The following is a 17742-nucleotide window of genomic DNA, read 5'->3' on the forward strand; positions in this document are numbered from 1 at the left end:
TAATCTCATTTGGTCAGGTACTTTACAAGAAAGTTAACAATAGTTAAAATGAAAGGTAAAGTTGGAAGAAGAAGAAGAAAAAAGAAATGTTTTTCCTACAGTCCTGTAGCCAGCCTGTGGAATTCACTTCTGCTGGAGGTCATAGAGTTAAATACTGTAGCTGAGCTGGAAATGTTTCTGACTTGTTAGATTTGTAGCTGTGCATGCTAAAGGTAATTAAATCTTATCCTTCAGAGCATCAGCTGGTGACTGCAAGAAACGTGAAGGAATTTGACCCTGCTGACAGCCTTGCACAAATAGTTAAATGCAGTAGGGGAAGAGCTTTGCCCTTCATTGAAACATCAGGTTTTGGCAGCTGCTCAGTGCTGGCCTTTAGGATTTTTGCAGGATCAGTAAGATGATTTTTGGGGGGAAATCCCAAATGCAACTAATTTAAAATAAATGTGGAGGATCCTGAGGCTGCCATCAGCTGCCTCCGACTGCAGAAGAAATTGATTCCAGCTGTTTGTACTGGAGCCATAGGAGTCCCTAAGATTTTAACAGTGTGGGAGGAAGGGCAATAGGGCCTCTGCAGTATAGTTGCTATATAGAAAATTACACATCAATTAGTTCTTAATTACAGATAGTTCTTCTTACAGATACTGTGCATTCATCTCAAAAGATTCAGACATGAGCTCATGTTTTCCACAAAAATTGGTACCCATGTATCCTTTCCCCTGGAAGGACTTGATCTTCAGCCTTTCGTTGCTAAGGACAGTCCAGCGCAGATTGTGACATATGATCTCTCGTCTGTCATCTGCCATCATGGAACTGCCAGCAGTAAGTATTGATTTGTTGTTTCAGAATGCAAACATAGTGACAGATGTTCATTTTATGGATGTAGATGTGGGATTAAGGGTACCATTAAGATTTATTGGTCTGAAAGGTAAATATGGACAAATGGTGGTAGCAATATTAATTCCAAAATTGAGTAGTCTTACTGTTGATTGAAGACAGAAGCTAGTACATGTTCTGGTTGATTATTTGTTTTTTAAAGTGAGTTGTGACATACATTTGGAATACTATTTAGGAATCTTGTACAATTTGAAGAAGAATGGATCAACCAAGCCTATGTCTTAAAAAAAAAAAAAAAAAAAAAAAAGTACTTACAAAAACCTCTCTAGTTAACCATCGGGGGAGGGATAGCTCAGTGGTTTGAGCATTGGCCTGCTAAACCCAGGGTTTGAGTTCAATCCTTGAGGGGGCCATTTAGGGATCTGGGGCAAAAATTGGGGATTGGTCCTGCTTTGAGCAGGGGGTTGGACTAGATGACCTCCTGAGGTCCCTTCCAACCCTGATATTCTATAGTTCTATACGATTCTATGATCCTGATGTTGTCTGCTACATAAATTCAAGTACACAGTACAAATAATGATACAATATAAAGGACTGCTCATCCCAGCTAGCTACACCACAAGCAAATACAGTGTGGATAATAAAATAAGCTCCTTCGTCCACAAAGATCTGTGGAGAAGAGATGGACTTTGTAGCATGTCCAGAGAATTAGCTGATCTTGGCTCTCATTGTCAAGGGGGAGTGCACTGCAAATTCCCCTTGTGAAGAGTATTCTGCCAGTAGTTCCTTCTTGTTTGTCTGAAAGAGTTCCAGTCCTTCTGTTGTTATAAACTCTGGCAACCTGGCGTGGGAAGAGAGGCAATTTCTCATGTAACAGGGCCCCGAACATCTAAGACATACATTTAACAGTAAATGCTTTCAGTTCTATCCTGAAACCTATTGGCATCTAATGCAGATCCAACAGCTCTGGTTGTAATGTGCTTCCCAATGATGCCCAAATCAATCAAGCAGACATAACATTCCTTTCTACAGTAGACCCTCAGAGTTATGAATACCAGAGTTATGAACTGACCAGTCAACCACACGTCTCATTTGGAACTGGAAGTACACAATCAGGAGGCAGCAGCAGAGACCAAAAAAAAAGAAAAAGACAAATACAGTACAGTACCATGTTAAACATAAACTACTAAAAAAAGGGAAAGCAGCATTTTTCTTCTGAATAATACAGCTTTTAAACTTTACTGAGTCAATGTTCATTTATCAACTTTTGAAAGAACAAACATAATGTTTTATTCAGAGTTACGAAAAATCTCCATTCCCAAGGTGTTCGTAACTGTGGGGTTCTATTGTAGTTAGATTCCATGTTATTCTCAAGAGTCAGAGACCAGGGGAAAACTAGGGTGCATTCAGTGAGAAATGGGAGTCAGAGTAGCTCAAGAACAGGTTCTTTAGTAGGTTCCAAAGACAAGAACCTCATTGTTTAGGTCAAGTTGTTTCATCATCATCTTCCCTAAATACTGCCTCCCTTTCAGATCAAGGGCAGGTATATGATTATCACAACTGTAGGCACTCCATATTTTAAGAAATAACCTGAGCCTAATTGTGAATAGTATCCAAGATACAAATTCAGAATCTTGAGCTATTGAGCAGTAGAACATGGTTCCTATTGCATGCAGGTACACTGGCTGCTTTTAGAGAATGTGACCATCTGGACAGAGGAGTTCCTTTGACTAAAATAACTTACTAAATGGACTGTCTTGGACATCATGACCCAGAGCACAATATTCACATTGCTCAGAAATCAGTCAAACTAAAGATCACTTGGAGAGCAGAGCTTATGTTGAAAGAACATAACCATGTCTGCCTTTTCCCTTTAGCTGATGGGAATGGAACAAAAAGCTGATCTTAGTTTTATAAGGAACTTAAACCAAATTCTATAGTAAAGAGTCCCTTTCATTAATACCATAAAACATATGTGGTGAAAACATGTACAATTTTCTGTTTCTTCACCTGTTACCTAAATTGTTCATAGCCTCACATTTCACTGTACCTTCTGACTCTAGGTGGACATTATATAGCTTATTGCCGAAACAATTTAAATAATCTGTGGTATGAATTTGATGATCATAGTGTCACAGAAGTACCAGAATCCACTGTACAGAATGCAGAAGCTTATGTTCTCTTCTACAGGTAAGAAAGTGAATAAAAGGAGGAGAAAGGTCAGTGTCAGTATAAACCTTGTTCAAGTAAATGAATCACTTTTGAGCTGTTGGCCATTTGGCACCCAGCTTTTAAAATTAGGTTGCTAAATAAATTTTGTGAGACATTTGGATTTGGGGAGGGGAGGTTGAGTCAGTCAGACACTCAGCTATTGGCAAGAGACCCTGTAGTTCAGATGGAACTAATGGCAAGTATGTGTCACCACAAAATCAACTATGCTGGAGAAATGCTTTTATTTTATAATAGCTCTCAGAAGACACATTAACAATTCATAGCAATTTCAGTATAAGAAAAAAGGAGGCTGCACTCTTCTGCAGAAGGCAGTAATGCAGCAGCACTACCATAGTGGAAAGGCTTCAAGAAGATTTGTTCTAATGTGATATTGAGAGGAGCACTAAATGCCACCATGGAGATGCTTTGCTTTAGTGAAAATGCTTTGCCACCAGTTTATTTTTTGATGTAACAATTACGAGGTGAAATTGCTTGAATGTTTAAATGCTTATAAAACTTCAGAATAAAGCCAGAGAGGTGGATCAGAACATTATTTGTGCAGATTGAAGATAATGAAAACTCAGTGAGATTACTAGAACTTGAAGAGTCTTAGAACTGGCAACTAAGATTGCCTCATTTTTATTCAGAGGATGATGCATATAGGGAGGATTCTGCACACAGACAGACTAAGATTGTTAGAGCTATAAAGGGAGTTGAGGAAACTCTTTAGCAGCTGGGAACTGGAACAACAGGGGTTTTACTGTGTGCTTATTTTGCTGTGTCCTGGTCTTTTTCTGAAATTGACACAGTGTAAAGGAGACACCTGCTATTACCATCTTTAGTCTCTGTCACTTTTATACTTGGAACTGTACATGCAGACTCTTACCTTTTAACTGTTTTACAACTATTAAACTATTCTGTTTTTAAGCATTAAATTCTTTATACTGACATCTAGTTTTAATTAACAAAGGATATGTGTTTGCTACCAGAAGTTGAATACTGAGTCTAGCAGAAATAAGTTACAATAGAATTGCACAGATGAGTAGATACATTTTGATAATATTTTTGTCTTTGCCAGAAGCACAAGATTCAGGCTGCTGGACAAGATGTGGTCATTGGTCTGACTCAGAATGACTGTTTCTGTGTTCCTTTTAGGAATAGACCATATTGTCAAAAAGAACACTGTGCTTGTTGTGAGCAAACGCTTCAAAATTAGAATACAGACTCAAGCATGTGGAATATTTATATCTTGGTAGTACATATTAAAATTCAAATCCTTTATTTAAATAGGTGTCTTTTCTGTTGGTTGTTTTAACTTGAATTAAAATGATTTAATGGTATAGTAATGGGATATTTTTAATTGGGTTTTTAGGTGTATTAAATGTAATGACCCAGAAATTCAGTGAAGGAAAAAGTTGGTTTCCAAACCTGTGTTCAGAGTAAATCAGCACCACACATAAGGATACATCCTGTGCTTAATGCTTTTTTTAATTCATATAATAGGAAGAGCAACGAAGAAGCACGAAGAGAGAGACAGAGGGTATCAAGTCTGTTGACTATGATGGAACCAAGTCTCCTGCAGTTCTATATTTCTCGACAGTGGCTGAATAAATTCAAGACTTTTGCTGAGCCAGGACCTATTTCAAATAATGATTTCCTCTGTATGCATGGAGGTGAGACTGCTAATCTTTTATGAAGTACCAGTAAAACAGAACATCTACCTTTGAGGATGAAGATTTATTTCATTGGCCAGCAGGGAATTTTTTAAAATACAGGAACTTGTATGTAATCAGTTTCTTATTCTTTACTCTTATCAGTTACCCAGAAGCCAAGGTTATTTATTATCTTGTCATCATTTCTGGTTAGGGACCTACTTTAAGTGTTTTACAGTCAAGGTCTGACCACAGTGTGTAATTCCACAAAGAGTGTATATAATAATTTTTCTTCTGTGTGCATGTTTTCCATAGCACCCTAATATGGTCTGCATGTTTTCAAAACATTTATATTGATTTTTTGTTGTTTTATACCTTGGATTACATCGTTATATTTCCCTAATAACTGTTTGGACTAACACCTTGTAACCTAAATCCTTGTCACAACTACACCCTGAGGATAAAAATCCCAGGAACCCAAAAGTGATAGGGCACAACAGGGTATCCAATGTGAAAACAGTAATGATTAAGGACACTTTCTTGCATGTTTTGTACACAAGTTTTAAATTGTCCTTCCTCTGCTAGACATTCGTGAAAACTGTTTTGTGATGTCACCCTTATTTTGGCATCTGATTTTCTAAGCAATCACCACACAGTATCCAGCACCTTCTCCCAAGTAACCATGTGCAAAAGAGAAAATATTATGTGTGTGGCCATTTGCAGGTGTATGTGTGCAGTAGGAGAACCTGAGCCTAAGAGAACCACCTTCTCATTGTTCAAGGCTGCTACAGATGCCAGTGTCACGATCAGGACATGGATGGTCTGACCTAGTGGTCGGGTCGGGAGTCAGGCTGGGTCAGATACCGGGAGATCAGAGTCAGACACAGGCCAGAGAGCAAACTCAAGAGTCAGGTGTCACGAGACAGGCAAGGTCAGGTTACCAGGAGATCAGCAGTAGGAGCAGGTATTGCCAGGGAAGCAGCCCTAAATATGGTGAACGCAGTTGCTATTCTGGGTTTAAATAGGAGCTATGAGCCAATTGGGACCCCTGTTGGTCCACCAATCAGTTCCCAGGACTGGGGTTTTCTATCAGAGTTTGGCTCCTCTTCTGACAACAAGTGGCAGGTTGGAATTTACTCATGTCAGAGTCCTGTGGACCAGCGTTCAAGACCCCCAGTCCCTTACATCCACGTGTGCATCATCCTCGCTAGTTTTCCCCACATGGAGAGGCTAGAATGCTGTGTGTGTACAATAGCTGTTTATAGTACATAGTGTTCGTACAGTCGTAGGAGCAACAGCAAATAATCCCCATAGCCTTTCTTCTGTTCCCCCTCTTCCTGAATTTTCATTATCCATAACCCTCTTTGTGGACTATTGATGCTATGTGGAAAGCCTGAAGAGCTTTACTGAGTAGTGAGTGGAATAGAATTTGGTAAGTCACAATCAATGGCTTTTATGTGAGTAATCCAGAAGTTCTTAAGTAGCAATTTTAAATTAGAATTTAATCCTACATTTAAAAAAACATTTTACAACCAGCATTCTTAAAAGATGCCTTTACAATCAATCCATTTCTGCTTTCAAATATGTCTGAATTAAATCTTTGATGTGATTCCCTTCAGCTTTTCCAGTAAAATTTTCAGCCACACCTTAAAGAGAGTGGGGCCTCTTTTAAGAGATTACTCTTGAGTTGGTACTTTGACGCATCATTTAAAACAACATTTACTATATTATATCTTATATTTTGATTTGAAGTGGTCAAAAGGTAGTTCATGACTTAGAGACCTTTAAAATATTAGTTATCTCTTTTCCTAACTCTATGTAGAATAGCCACCCAAAAAAAAAAAAAAATGTAGTAAGACTTTTTTCTTCTTTTATAGGTGTTCTTCCACATAAAGCTGGTTTTATAGAGGACTTGGTTGTAATGCTACCTCAGAACATATGGGATACCCTATATAGCAGGTAACTGACACTGCTCTGTGGTTTGAGAGCCAGCATTTGTGCTAAGTCGTGAGTTCACAAATCTTAGGGTTAGTGTTAAAAATGGAATTCTGGATGAGAGAATGGAGTGCAAGGCGCAGATTTAGGAAATCTGCTTTGTACAAGACAACCCAAGTAAATGGTTTTACAGGTAACTGGGGAATCATACCAATAAATTCTATATATATTCTACAAAATAACAAAGCATGTCAGCAAAACATGCTTTGCAAGAGGTATTTTGAAGGAACTGTGTATCACAGCTTCCTAGCTATAGAAAGAGCTAGTTTTCTGTTCCCTTGGTTTTGTCTTTTTTGTCTGTCATCTGCCAGAATTATTTCAAAATATCTTACTTCTGAGGGTTCTCTGTAATTCCTCTGCACTCCTCTAGCAGGTTGAGTTTGTGTGCCTCCTGAAGGAGTGACCCTTGTAAGGCCCAATTCTTTTTAAAGCAACAAAGCTTCATGGGAGCCCCATTGAGGTCCGTGAGGACTCTGTTGCACATTACACATTCCAATAATTTTTATCTTTTAAATCCCAGGCATCTGAGCATGAAAGCTCAGGCGGGGGTGTAATGATTTGTAGATATCCCCAAGCAAAAAATGGAAATGTGTTCCTACATCCCCACCACCCAGCTTCTTCCTACTTCTTTATGGAGCTTGTCTTTTCATTGCACCTAACCCGTACAAGCAGTATCTCTTCCCTCTCTGTCCCGTCCCCCCGCCCTGAACTTGCCAGTGCCTCCCAAAGAGACACCCATTTCCATGCTTGTCATTCTCCTTCCAGCAGAGAAGGGTTTACTCCTCAAATAATTTTCTAGTGTTCCTGCAGAGATACTGGGAATTACTCTTTTACCTCCATATTGAGGGCCAGAGGAGGAAATGTGACCTGATTGTTTTTATTGTCCCTCCTACTGACTAACCAGTAGTGGTTAAGGCCACTAACCACCCCCACCCAAAGTTCAACAACCAGAATTAGACCAAAGTATAACAGCTCTTAGGAAACTTCAAAAACACTAGAAAGTTACAGATCTTTTGAAAATACCATGTTCTGAGACATGCCCCTCCCATGTCTGATCTTATTCTTACTGCAAATCAGGGGTCTTGTCAGCATTTCAGGCTAGGCAGACAGGGCCTGCTGCCTTCTCTCTCTACAGCAGCAGTAGTCAATTTCTTGGTCAAGGTATAGTCAAGATGCAGCCGCCAGAGAAAATAATAAAAAATAACAATAATGATAATAAATAAAAAGATTTTGGGATCTGTTAAAAAGTGTCTGGTCGTCCGGATTTGGCCCATGGTCCACCTATTGACTACCTCTGCTCTACAGCTTGGTGGGGCAGTCTTTCTATGCTAATCTAATAGGCTTCTTTAGCTGAAGAAAACTGAAATTCTTATTGCAAATGCAGTTAAATTTCACCCATCAAAAACTAAATTAAAAAAATGTTCAGATTGTTGTTGTGGAACCAAGTAAAGGTGGAATTAAGCCTGATTGGGACCAAACTGCCTTCAATACTTTCAGAGGACTTGTCTACATAAAAGTTGCACTGGTATAACTAATCAGTTTAAAATCATAACTTTAGGCCAGGTCTGTATCAGCAAACCCTTCTAGTATAGAGACCATTTATACCAGCAAAATAAGCAATACGAACCAAAACACATGTATGCCAGTATAACTACATCTACATGAGGCTGTTGTCAGTATAAAAGTGTAATAAAGAAAATCACACCTCTAACTAACATTGCTATCCCTGCAAAAGTTTGTTGCAGACCTGGCTTTAGTTAAACCAGTGTAACTTGTATGCAGAGCAGACCAGAGAGTAAACAAGTTCTATTCTATAGAGGTACTTATTAGAGCTGAGCAGAAATTGGCATTCCCATTCTCTGGGAAATTCTGACATTTCAGCATTTGTTTTCATCCTGAAATTAGATGAAAATTTGAAATTTCAAAATTTTCTGCAGAACAGAAATTCTGAAATATTTGTATATGGAAATGTCAAAAAATTTTGATCAAAAATCATTTCAACATTTCCCCCAATCAGAATACTTCGTTTTGGATTGTTGGGGTGTGCTGAAATGCTTTGTTTCAAGTAACTTCAACGTTAACCTGCGTTTTCTCGTTGTGGTGCATTGCCGTTGGGAAGCCTGATATCCCACTCTCTCCTATGGGGCCATGTCCCTGACTAGACTAGATCTCCCACAAAGCTCTGAGCTCAGTGAGAGGGAAACCAGTGCATTGCCTTATGGGAGTTACAGTTCTCCAGAAAGAAAAGGAGTACTTGTGGCACCTTAGAGTTTTATTTGAATATAACAAATTTATTTGAGTATACGTTTTCATGAGCTACAGCTCACTTCATCGGATGCATTCAGTGCTCCTTTTCTTTTTCTTTTTGGGAATACAGACTAACACAGCTGCTACTCTGAAAACAGTTCTCCAGGGAACCCAGTCAGGCAAGAATGGGGGCTGGAATTACAAATCTCATAAGACAATGCGCCATGATAGGGAAATACTGTTTAATGTTTTGTTGAAATGAAAAAAATTAAATATTCCATTTTAGGTTAACCATTCTCAAATGAAATATTTCATTTTGATATTTCTAACAAGAAATCAAATTCTTTTGGGAAAATCAAAGTTTTCCCATGCAAAATTGAAATTTTCCAGAAATTGCCTTTTCTCCCAGGTATCCAGGTGCCTTCCAATTTAAGCAACATGGCTAACATTTGTCATGTGATATTTGTTCTCTCATCCTTTCCTCAGTGTTGGGGAGGTGGTGTCATTTTGAGTAAAGTGCTAAAAAGTGCAGGTGTGTTCTCATGATTCTAAATTTCCTGAAGAAGAAGAATGCTTTTAGTGGGTGCATTTCCCTTTTATTTTTAATAAGTAAACAGTATAATCAGCATATGACCTATTCAGTCGAAAATATATATAGGTAGAGAATATAGTTCAAAATCTAAAATGTGATCTTGTAAAGTATTGTTTAGTGCTTGAGCTAAAACAAGACTGTCGCTGATTTAAATGCATCCATGAAGTTTGATGAGTGATAAGAGACAAAAATCTGAGTGGGTACAATATCTTATTGTAATGAAATAACTCAATTTTAATTTAAACAAAATGTGACATTTCTATATCTTGAAGGGTAATATCCTCACAAATTATTTTTTTGTAAATGGAGTGATAATCGTCTAAATAATCCTAAACAACCAAACTTACTATCTTCAGAGGTTTCAAATAAAATTCTCTTTGGATTCAAGATCTTAAATGCCAGATTTTAGACTGGGGCTTATTTGTACAGCTAAGTAAACAAGGCGTTGTAAAGTGCTTTTTATCATTGCTTCAAAGAACTGGCTTGCATTTGTGGTTTAAAAAAAAAAAAGCACTTAGCATTAATTTTCAAAAACTCATCTGCATAATCAGCCAATGAAATAAAACAGTGCATCAGTTAAGTAGAATGTAAGCATCCTACAGCTAAATCAGATCCTACAGGTAGGATCAGATTATCCAAATTGCTGTGTCTCTTCCATAAATAATGAATTTCACTGGAAAGGAACACAAATTACCCTCAGTCCATAGTCTACATTTCAACCTGACCTTTCTGCTGAAACAAATATTATTCAGGATGATCTTTGTGGCTTCAAGCCATGTGGGCATTTGATCAGGAGCAGTCCTATAGTCTTTGCTTTGTCATACTGCTGGTTTTCTAGTCCAGCCAATGCTGCACTGTCTCCAGGAGAATGGTACTGACTGCCCTGCATTTTGGTATTAGCAATGGCTTTGAAGATGACTTTCTTATGTGCTAGCAGTTGGCAGAAAAGGTAAAGATGTGGAAAAATAATCTTCTATGAACAAAACAGTGGACATTGAGCAAGTTTAGATGTTGGAATCATGTAGAGCAGTGGTTCTCAAACTTTTTATTCCACGGACCCTTGAAAATTGCTGAGTGTCTCGGCGGACCACTTAATGATCTTTCCAAATGTTGTGTGTATCGTTAGCTAACTATTGTAAAGCATTTTGGATAAAAGCGCTACATAAAAAAAACTTAATGATAATAATCTTTTTTTGTTCTACAAATAAAAGCACACAACTCATATTTTAATATTAGTAGTCTTACCTTTCTAATGCGATGGATGTGCCCTCTCTCCCCTTCCACAGCAGCCCCCAAGCCAGGGCTGGGAAGGAGGAGGGTCTCTCCCTGGCAGCCGCAGCCCTGGAGCTGGGGAAAGTCACCCCTTTCTCTGGCCACTGCAGCCCTGCAATCCCAAATTCCCCCCACCTCCTCTTCTCACCCCACAGAACTTGGTGACATGTTTGCAAATACATCGAAATCATTTTGGTGACATACAAATGTGAAGTAGCATTTTTAATGTGGCACATCAAACATGCTTATATTAGGATTTTGAGTCAGAATTACCAGGTGAAGAGTTGTTATTCTTTTGGATGATAATTTGTTTAAGCCATGTGGTGGGTGGATTTTAAAAATATACTGTTCCTTCTTTGTTTTTAAACTTCAGATAACTTTTTACTGGCGTAGGGTGGGGCTGAGGGTTTTTTTGGTCTTGTATTCCACCTTCATAGTTTTGTTTTAGTTTTGTGCATTCAGTTTTGAGAAACAAAAGCGAAATAAAACAGCCAGAATGACTCTGTGCATGTCAGATAAACTGTGCATTTAAAAATGCAAATAAAATTGTTAATAACTGACTAATAATAGCTGCTGTTTGAATCCTCATCTGGGAGACATGTCCAAAAGTGTTTTGTTTTTTAAAGCTTTTTCGGTTAATTGTATTAATTTTTTTTCTTCATTCAAAACTGTTGGGTTTAGAGGTAATAAACTGCTACTAGCTTTTTTGTGGTAGAGCCATGAAGGCTTTGGGGAGAGAGAGGGGGGAGTTGTTTGCATTTTTGTAGTGGATAGTGTCAGAGCAATAAAGGTTATTTTTCTCTTTAAATATACTTTTTTTTTTTTTAACTTGGTACTGTTCATTGAAGGAACTTATGGCCAACTCTCTTTATTAGGAGAAGATTTCAATAATAAACTATTTGGACTGGGTCTAGCGAGGCAGAATCTGAAAGAGATTTTTTCCAAAGATCAAATGCCAGTATCCCCAGTTATGGTAAATATTACTGTAGTATAGAGAATAAATGGTAGCCTATATGTGTCATAGTGACCAGAACCTGAGTGTATTATAGACAACTCTCAGCAGCTCTCGTTACTATGTGCAGCTGTGCTTTGCCCCAATTTACAGATGAATTATCCAGGGTAATAGCATTAAAAATAAGAAATTCAGGCTACACTGCTGTGTGTTTGCCACATGTCATTAAAACAAACAGAATCTGGTGCTGACATTCTCATGGCTATTGGAATGTGGAGGAGAAATATGAAATATTTGTCATTAAATTAATAATGAAATTTACTATGATTATAGGTATGGGGGAGGACCAGCTGTTAACCACCTGTATGTTTGTCATACCTGCCAAATAGAGGCTGAGAAAATTGAAAAAAGAAAGAAGACTGAATTGGAAATATTTATTCGGGTAAAAATTAGTAATCTGTATTCTCTAATTCTTTCCAGTCTTTTTGACTTTATCTTGCAGATTCTTCAGAAGCAATATTTTGACCAGGATTCTCAACTTCTTTCATAGTGTGACTCATATTTCAATATTTCAATGTTTTTTACATGAACCACCTACTCTCATTTGCAATAATATAATATCCGTGTGGTATCTATGGCAATTATGTATGTGAGACCTGTAACATTAGGGAAACATTGAATATGTTTTTAGCTGATATTATTTTAGTGCTACTTAATTGGAAACAAGGAATAGAGCCAGCACCATATGAACAATCAGTTCTTCTTCAAGTAGTGTCTCAATAGGTGTTCCACTATAGGGGTGGGTGGGTGTGTGTGTGCGCCCCCGCAGTGCCAATTGAAGAATTTCAATAGCAGTCCATCGCACATGCGTCTCCCCACTTGCCATGAGGCAATGCACAGGCATTTCCTTTTCAGTTCCTTCTCAACTGCCCCTGGCTAGAGAAAAGAACAGGAGGACTTGTGGCACCTTAGAGACTAACAAATTTATTAGCACATAAGCTTTCGTGAGCTACAGCTTGAAGCTAAGCGCTGTCCATTAATGGATCATTAACTCCCTATAGTTTTGCAAATTTTAGCTTTCCTTCAAGCCTTTTTCTTTTAGTACCTGGTTTGTTTTGAGTTGGCCATGCCAAAAAAAAGAAAAAGAAGGAAAAAAAAAAAAGAGAGAAAGGGTTGGTGGGGATGGTGCAGACCACCCCTGGACAAAGGTATGCTGGGGATGGTGCAGACCACCCCTGGACAAAGGTATGCCTGGCTCTCCAGGCTTCAAAAAGTGACTTAGCAGCAAAGAATTCATCCCAATGACAGATGGACATTTGCAGTGCGTTCGCCTCCTGGGGGAAAAGCACAGTTCACAAAAGTGTGGTTGGTGCCAGCAGTTAAAACCTAGGTCCAGGAAGGACAAAGAGTTAAGGCTTCAAATGCCAGAGCTATCACTGCAGCCTTCTACATTGAAGGCAGGTGATCCCAAGGAGACGAGCCACTCACTCAAGACCACTAAGAAAAGGTCTGTGAGTCCCTGTAGCAAGCCTCAGTTGAGCCAGAAATGATCGGTACTGACGGTGTCGAAGGCATCTAGAACATGCGCGGTACCAAGCCAAGAGAGCAAGTCGATCTGCCCAAAGACCTGATGGGGACCAGCAAAAAAGTACCGGTACTTGATGTGGGGGCATGAAAAGCATGGAAGATCTGCACTGGCGAAGGCTACATCTACACGGTCATCGGCACTAACGCCCGTGCACGTGGCACTGGCGGACCATAGGACTAGGTCTACATCTCCAACCTGCACAACGGACCTCTTGGTGTCTGACACACCAGACTTGCCCGTACTCAGTACTGGGGCTCTAATGCTGAGTTTTCCAAGAGCATTGGACTCAATGACATCTCCATGCTGCGCACCACATTTCTCCTTATCAGAGTCAGACAGTGAGCGAGAGCACTTGGGTTCCCACCGTCATCCTACCCACCATATGAGTCCCAATTTCATCATGGACACCAGACGTATTGCCCACCCGACCCTCAACCTCTATGGTTTGGGCAGCCATAGTACCAGCCGCTAGCTTCCACCCTCAGTGGACCTATTGGGACCCCTGGCTGGCTCAGAGACAACAAGCATCCCAGGCCCCAAGTGTGGCATACCAACAGGCAAGGAGGCACCCCCCTTCTGCTGTGGTGTCAAAGGGTTCAGAACCTCCTGAGCAACTCGGGGAGGAAGTTGAAGGTGAGGCAGAAAGGAAATACACCCCTCAAGCTTGTCTCATTGTCCTCACCTGATGAGGCAGCGGATGCCCCTTCCACCATCCATGACAGATTATTTTAAATCACTTTGCTCAGAGGGTGGCAAAAGTCCTGCCAATAACAGGTGCACAAAGTGACTGAACCTCACCACAAACTGGTGAACAATCTTCCACCTCTAGCAGTGACCCTCTCAGTTAATGAGGCACTTCTGGATCCTGTCAGAGTTATTTGGCAGACCCCTGCGTTGGGCCTTTCGACATGTAAGTGGGCGGACAAAAAGTATTATGTGCTGGCAAAGGGCACCGAATATTTATTTTCCCACCCGCCTCCAGTTCCATCACTGTGGATGTGGTTAATTCTAGAGGCCTCCAATACCAGGTTAAATCCACCAAGATGGGAAACGCTAGGAACTGTTTCACAGAAAAGTGTATTCATCAGCCACTCTTCAGTTCTAGGTGGCTAATTACCAGGCCATGTTGGCCAAATATGACTACCAGAACTATGTGAATTTCTTTATCGATCAGCTCCCAGATCTCCCACAAAGACTGATTCATGGCGATAATTAATGAGGGCCAGCTGATGGTGAAAACATCTCTACAGTCCACATTAGACGCAGCAGACACAGCGGCTCGTTCAATTTCCACAGCTGTGGTTATGAGAAGGGTTTCGTGGCTGCGGTTGTCTGGCTTCCCAAAAGTGGTCCAGTGGAAGATCTTCCCTTTGAGGGAACGAAGCTGTTTGCCGAAAAGACACATGCGTCCCTTCACACACTGAAGGATTCTCGGGCAACCCTTCGTTCCCTGGGGATATACATTAGACTCCCTCAGGGAACAGATGGCCAGGATCCCCTGGGGGACTAACATGAAGGGGAAGGGAGTCCAGGAGAGCTGGCTGTATTTCAAGGAATCCCTGTTGAGGTTACAGGGACAAACCATCCCGATGAGTCGAAAGAATAGTAAATATGGCAGGCGACCAGCTTGGCTTAATGGTGAAATCCTAGCGGATCTTAAACATAAAAAAGAAGCTTACAAGAAGTGGAAGGTTGGACATATGACCAGGGAAGAGTATAAAAATATTGCTCGGGCATGTAGGAAAGATATCAGGAGGGCCAAATCGCACCTGGAGCTGCAGCTAGCAAGAGATGTCAAGAGTAACAAGAAGGGTTTCTTCAGGTATGTTGGCAACAAGAAGAAAGCCAAGGAAAGTGTGGGCCCCTTACTGAATGAGGGAGGCAACCTAGTGACAGAGGATGTGGAAAAAGCTAATGTACTCAATGCTTTTTTTGCCTCTGTTTTCACTAACAAGGTCAGCTCCCAGACTGCTGCGCTGGGCATCACAGAATGGGGAAGAGATGGCCAGCCCTCTGTGGAGATAGAGGTGGTTAGGGACTATTTAGAAAAGCTGGACGTGCACAAGTCCATGGGGCCGGACGAGTTGCATCCGAGAGTGCTGAAGGAATTGGCGGCTGTGATTGCAGAGCCCTTGGCCATTATCTTTGAAAACTCGTGGTGAACGGGGGAAGTCCTGGATGACTGGAAAAAGGCTAATGTAGTGCCAATCTTTAAAAAAGGGAAGAAGGAGGATCCTGGGAACTACAGGCCAGTCAGCCTCACCTCAGTCCCTGGAAAAATCATGGAGCAGGTCCTCAAAGAATCAATCCTGAAGCACTTACATGAGAGGAAAGTGATCAGGAACAGTCAGCATGGATTCACCAAGGGAAGGTCATGCCTGACTAATCTAATCGCCTTTTATGATGAGATTACTGGTTCTGTGGATGAAGGGAAAGCAGTGGATGTATTGTTTCTTGACTTTAGCAAAGCTTTTGACACGGTCTCCCACAGTATTCTTGTCAGCAAGTTAAGGAAGTATGGGCTGGATGAATGCACTATAAGGTGGGTAGAAAGCTGGCTAGATTGTCGGGCTCAATGGGTAGTGATCAATGGCTCCATGTCTAGTTGGCAGCCGGTGTCAAGTGGAGTGCCCCAGGGGTCGGTCCTGGGGCCGGTTTTGTTCAATATCTTCATAAATGATCTGGAGGATGGTGTGGATTGCACTCTCAGCAAATTTGCGGATGATACTAAACTGGGAGGAGTCGTAGATACGCTGGAGGGGAGGGATAGGATACAGAAGGACCTAGACAAATTGGAGGATTGGGCCAAAAGAAATCTGATGAGGTTCAATAAGGATAAGTGCAGGGTCCTGCACTTAGGATGGAAGAATCCAATGCACCACTACAGACTAGGGACCGAATGGCTAGGCAGCAGTTCTGCAGAAAAGGACCTAGGGGTGACAGTGGATGAGAAGCTGGATATGAGTCAACAGTGTGCCCTTGTTGCCAAGAAGGCCAATGGCATTTTGGGATGTATAAGTAGGGGCATAGCGAGCAGATCGAGGGACGTGATCGTTCCCCTCTATTCGACACTGGTGAGGCCTCATCTGGAGTACTGTGTCCAGTTTTGGGCCCCACACTACAAGAAGGATGTGGATAAATTGGAGAGAGTCCAGCGAAGGGCAACAAAAATGATTAGGGGTCTAGAGCACATGACTTATGAGGAGAGGCTGAGGGAGCTGGGATTGTTTAGTCTGCAGAAGAGAAGAATGAGGGGGGATTTGATAGCTGCTTTCAACTACCTGAAAGGGGGTTCCAAAGAGGATGGCTCTAGACTGTTCTCAATGGTAGCAGATGACAGAACGAGGAGTAATGGTCTCAAGTTGCAATGGGGGAGGTTTAGATTGCATATTAGGAAAAACTTTTTCACTAAGAGGGTGGTGAAACACTGGAATGCGTTACCTAGGGAGGTGGTAGAATCTCCTTCCTTAGAGGTTTTTAAGGTCAGGCTTGACAAAGCCCTGGCTGGGATGATTTAACTGGGAATTGGTCCTGCTTCGAGCAGGGGGTTGGACTAGATGACCTTCTGGGGTCCCTTCCAATCCTGATATTCTATGATTCTATGCCAGCCTGCAAGAGAAAATACAGCCCTTAGCCACTGTGTAAGTCCCGGTCATCGCAGTACACGCCTCAATATTTGTCACAGAGATCTTATGAGCCACAGAGAAAGAAATCAAGATTCCCTTCAGGACCACAGCTGTCTTCGTCTCAGCCCTCAATCTCGAAGCGGCAGTTTTGGTTCAGTTGGGTTTATAGGCCAAACAGACAATATAGGCAAGCTTATATCGATGCCCACCAGAGTCAATAGCGGCAAAGAGTCCTGTGGCACCTTATAGACTAACAGACGTACTGGAGCATAAGCTTTTGTGGGTGAATACCCACTTCATCGGATGCATGCGTTGGATGTATTCACCCACAAAAGCTTATGCTCCAGTACGTCTGTTAGTCTATAAGGTGCCACAGGACTCTTAGTCTGGATCTGTAAAAGCAGCAAACAGGGCTACCCCTCTGATACTTGACACCAGGGTCAAGCAATCCTTAGACTGGTGGAAGGACCCAATAAACATCTGTATGGGAATCCCATTTGCACAGTCTTCCCCATCCCTTTTCCTGGCCACCGACGTATCCCTTATAGGCTGGGGAGCACATCTCAATGGCCATACAACATATGACAGATGGTCTCCAGCAGATGTGTCTCCACATCAACCTGCTTGAGCTCGGAGTGGTCAGAAATGCTTGCGCTCACTTTCTCCCACTGATCAAGAACACGCATACAAAGGTCATGACGGACAACATGGCCTGCATGTACTACATAAACCAACAGGGAGGTGCAAAGTCTCATTCCCTGTGCATAGAAGCA

The 17742-nt window shown here is 41.1% G+C and overlaps 1 protein-coding gene across 4 annotated transcripts in view; it reads left to right on the top strand.

Moving 5' to 3' along the window:
• The window catches only part of USP33 (ubiquitin specific peptidase 33), a 91729-nt gene that overhangs the window by 67304 nt on the left and 6683 nt on the right, over positions 1-17742 (top strand). For all 4 annotated transcript variants that reach the window (XM_074961483.1, XM_074961486.1, XM_074961484.1 and 1 more), the window contains exons 17-21: positions 639-819; positions 2898-3024; positions 4549-4718; positions 6575-6656; positions 12089-12197. In XM_074961483.1, the coding sequence (XP_074817584.1) occupies positions 639-819; positions 2898-3024; positions 4549-4718; positions 6575-6656; positions 12089-12197 (669 nt within the window). The remainder of the gene's footprint in view (positions 1-638; positions 820-2897; positions 3025-4548; positions 4719-6574; positions 6657-12088; positions 12198-17742) is intronic.

The sequence above is a fragment of the Natator depressus genome, chromosome 8, assembly GCF_965152275.1.
Source record: "Natator depressus isolate rNatDep1 chromosome 8, rNatDep2.hap1, whole genome shotgun sequence".
NCBI classification, from domain to species: domain Eukaryota; kingdom Metazoa; phylum Chordata; order Testudines; family Cheloniidae; genus Natator; species Natator depressus.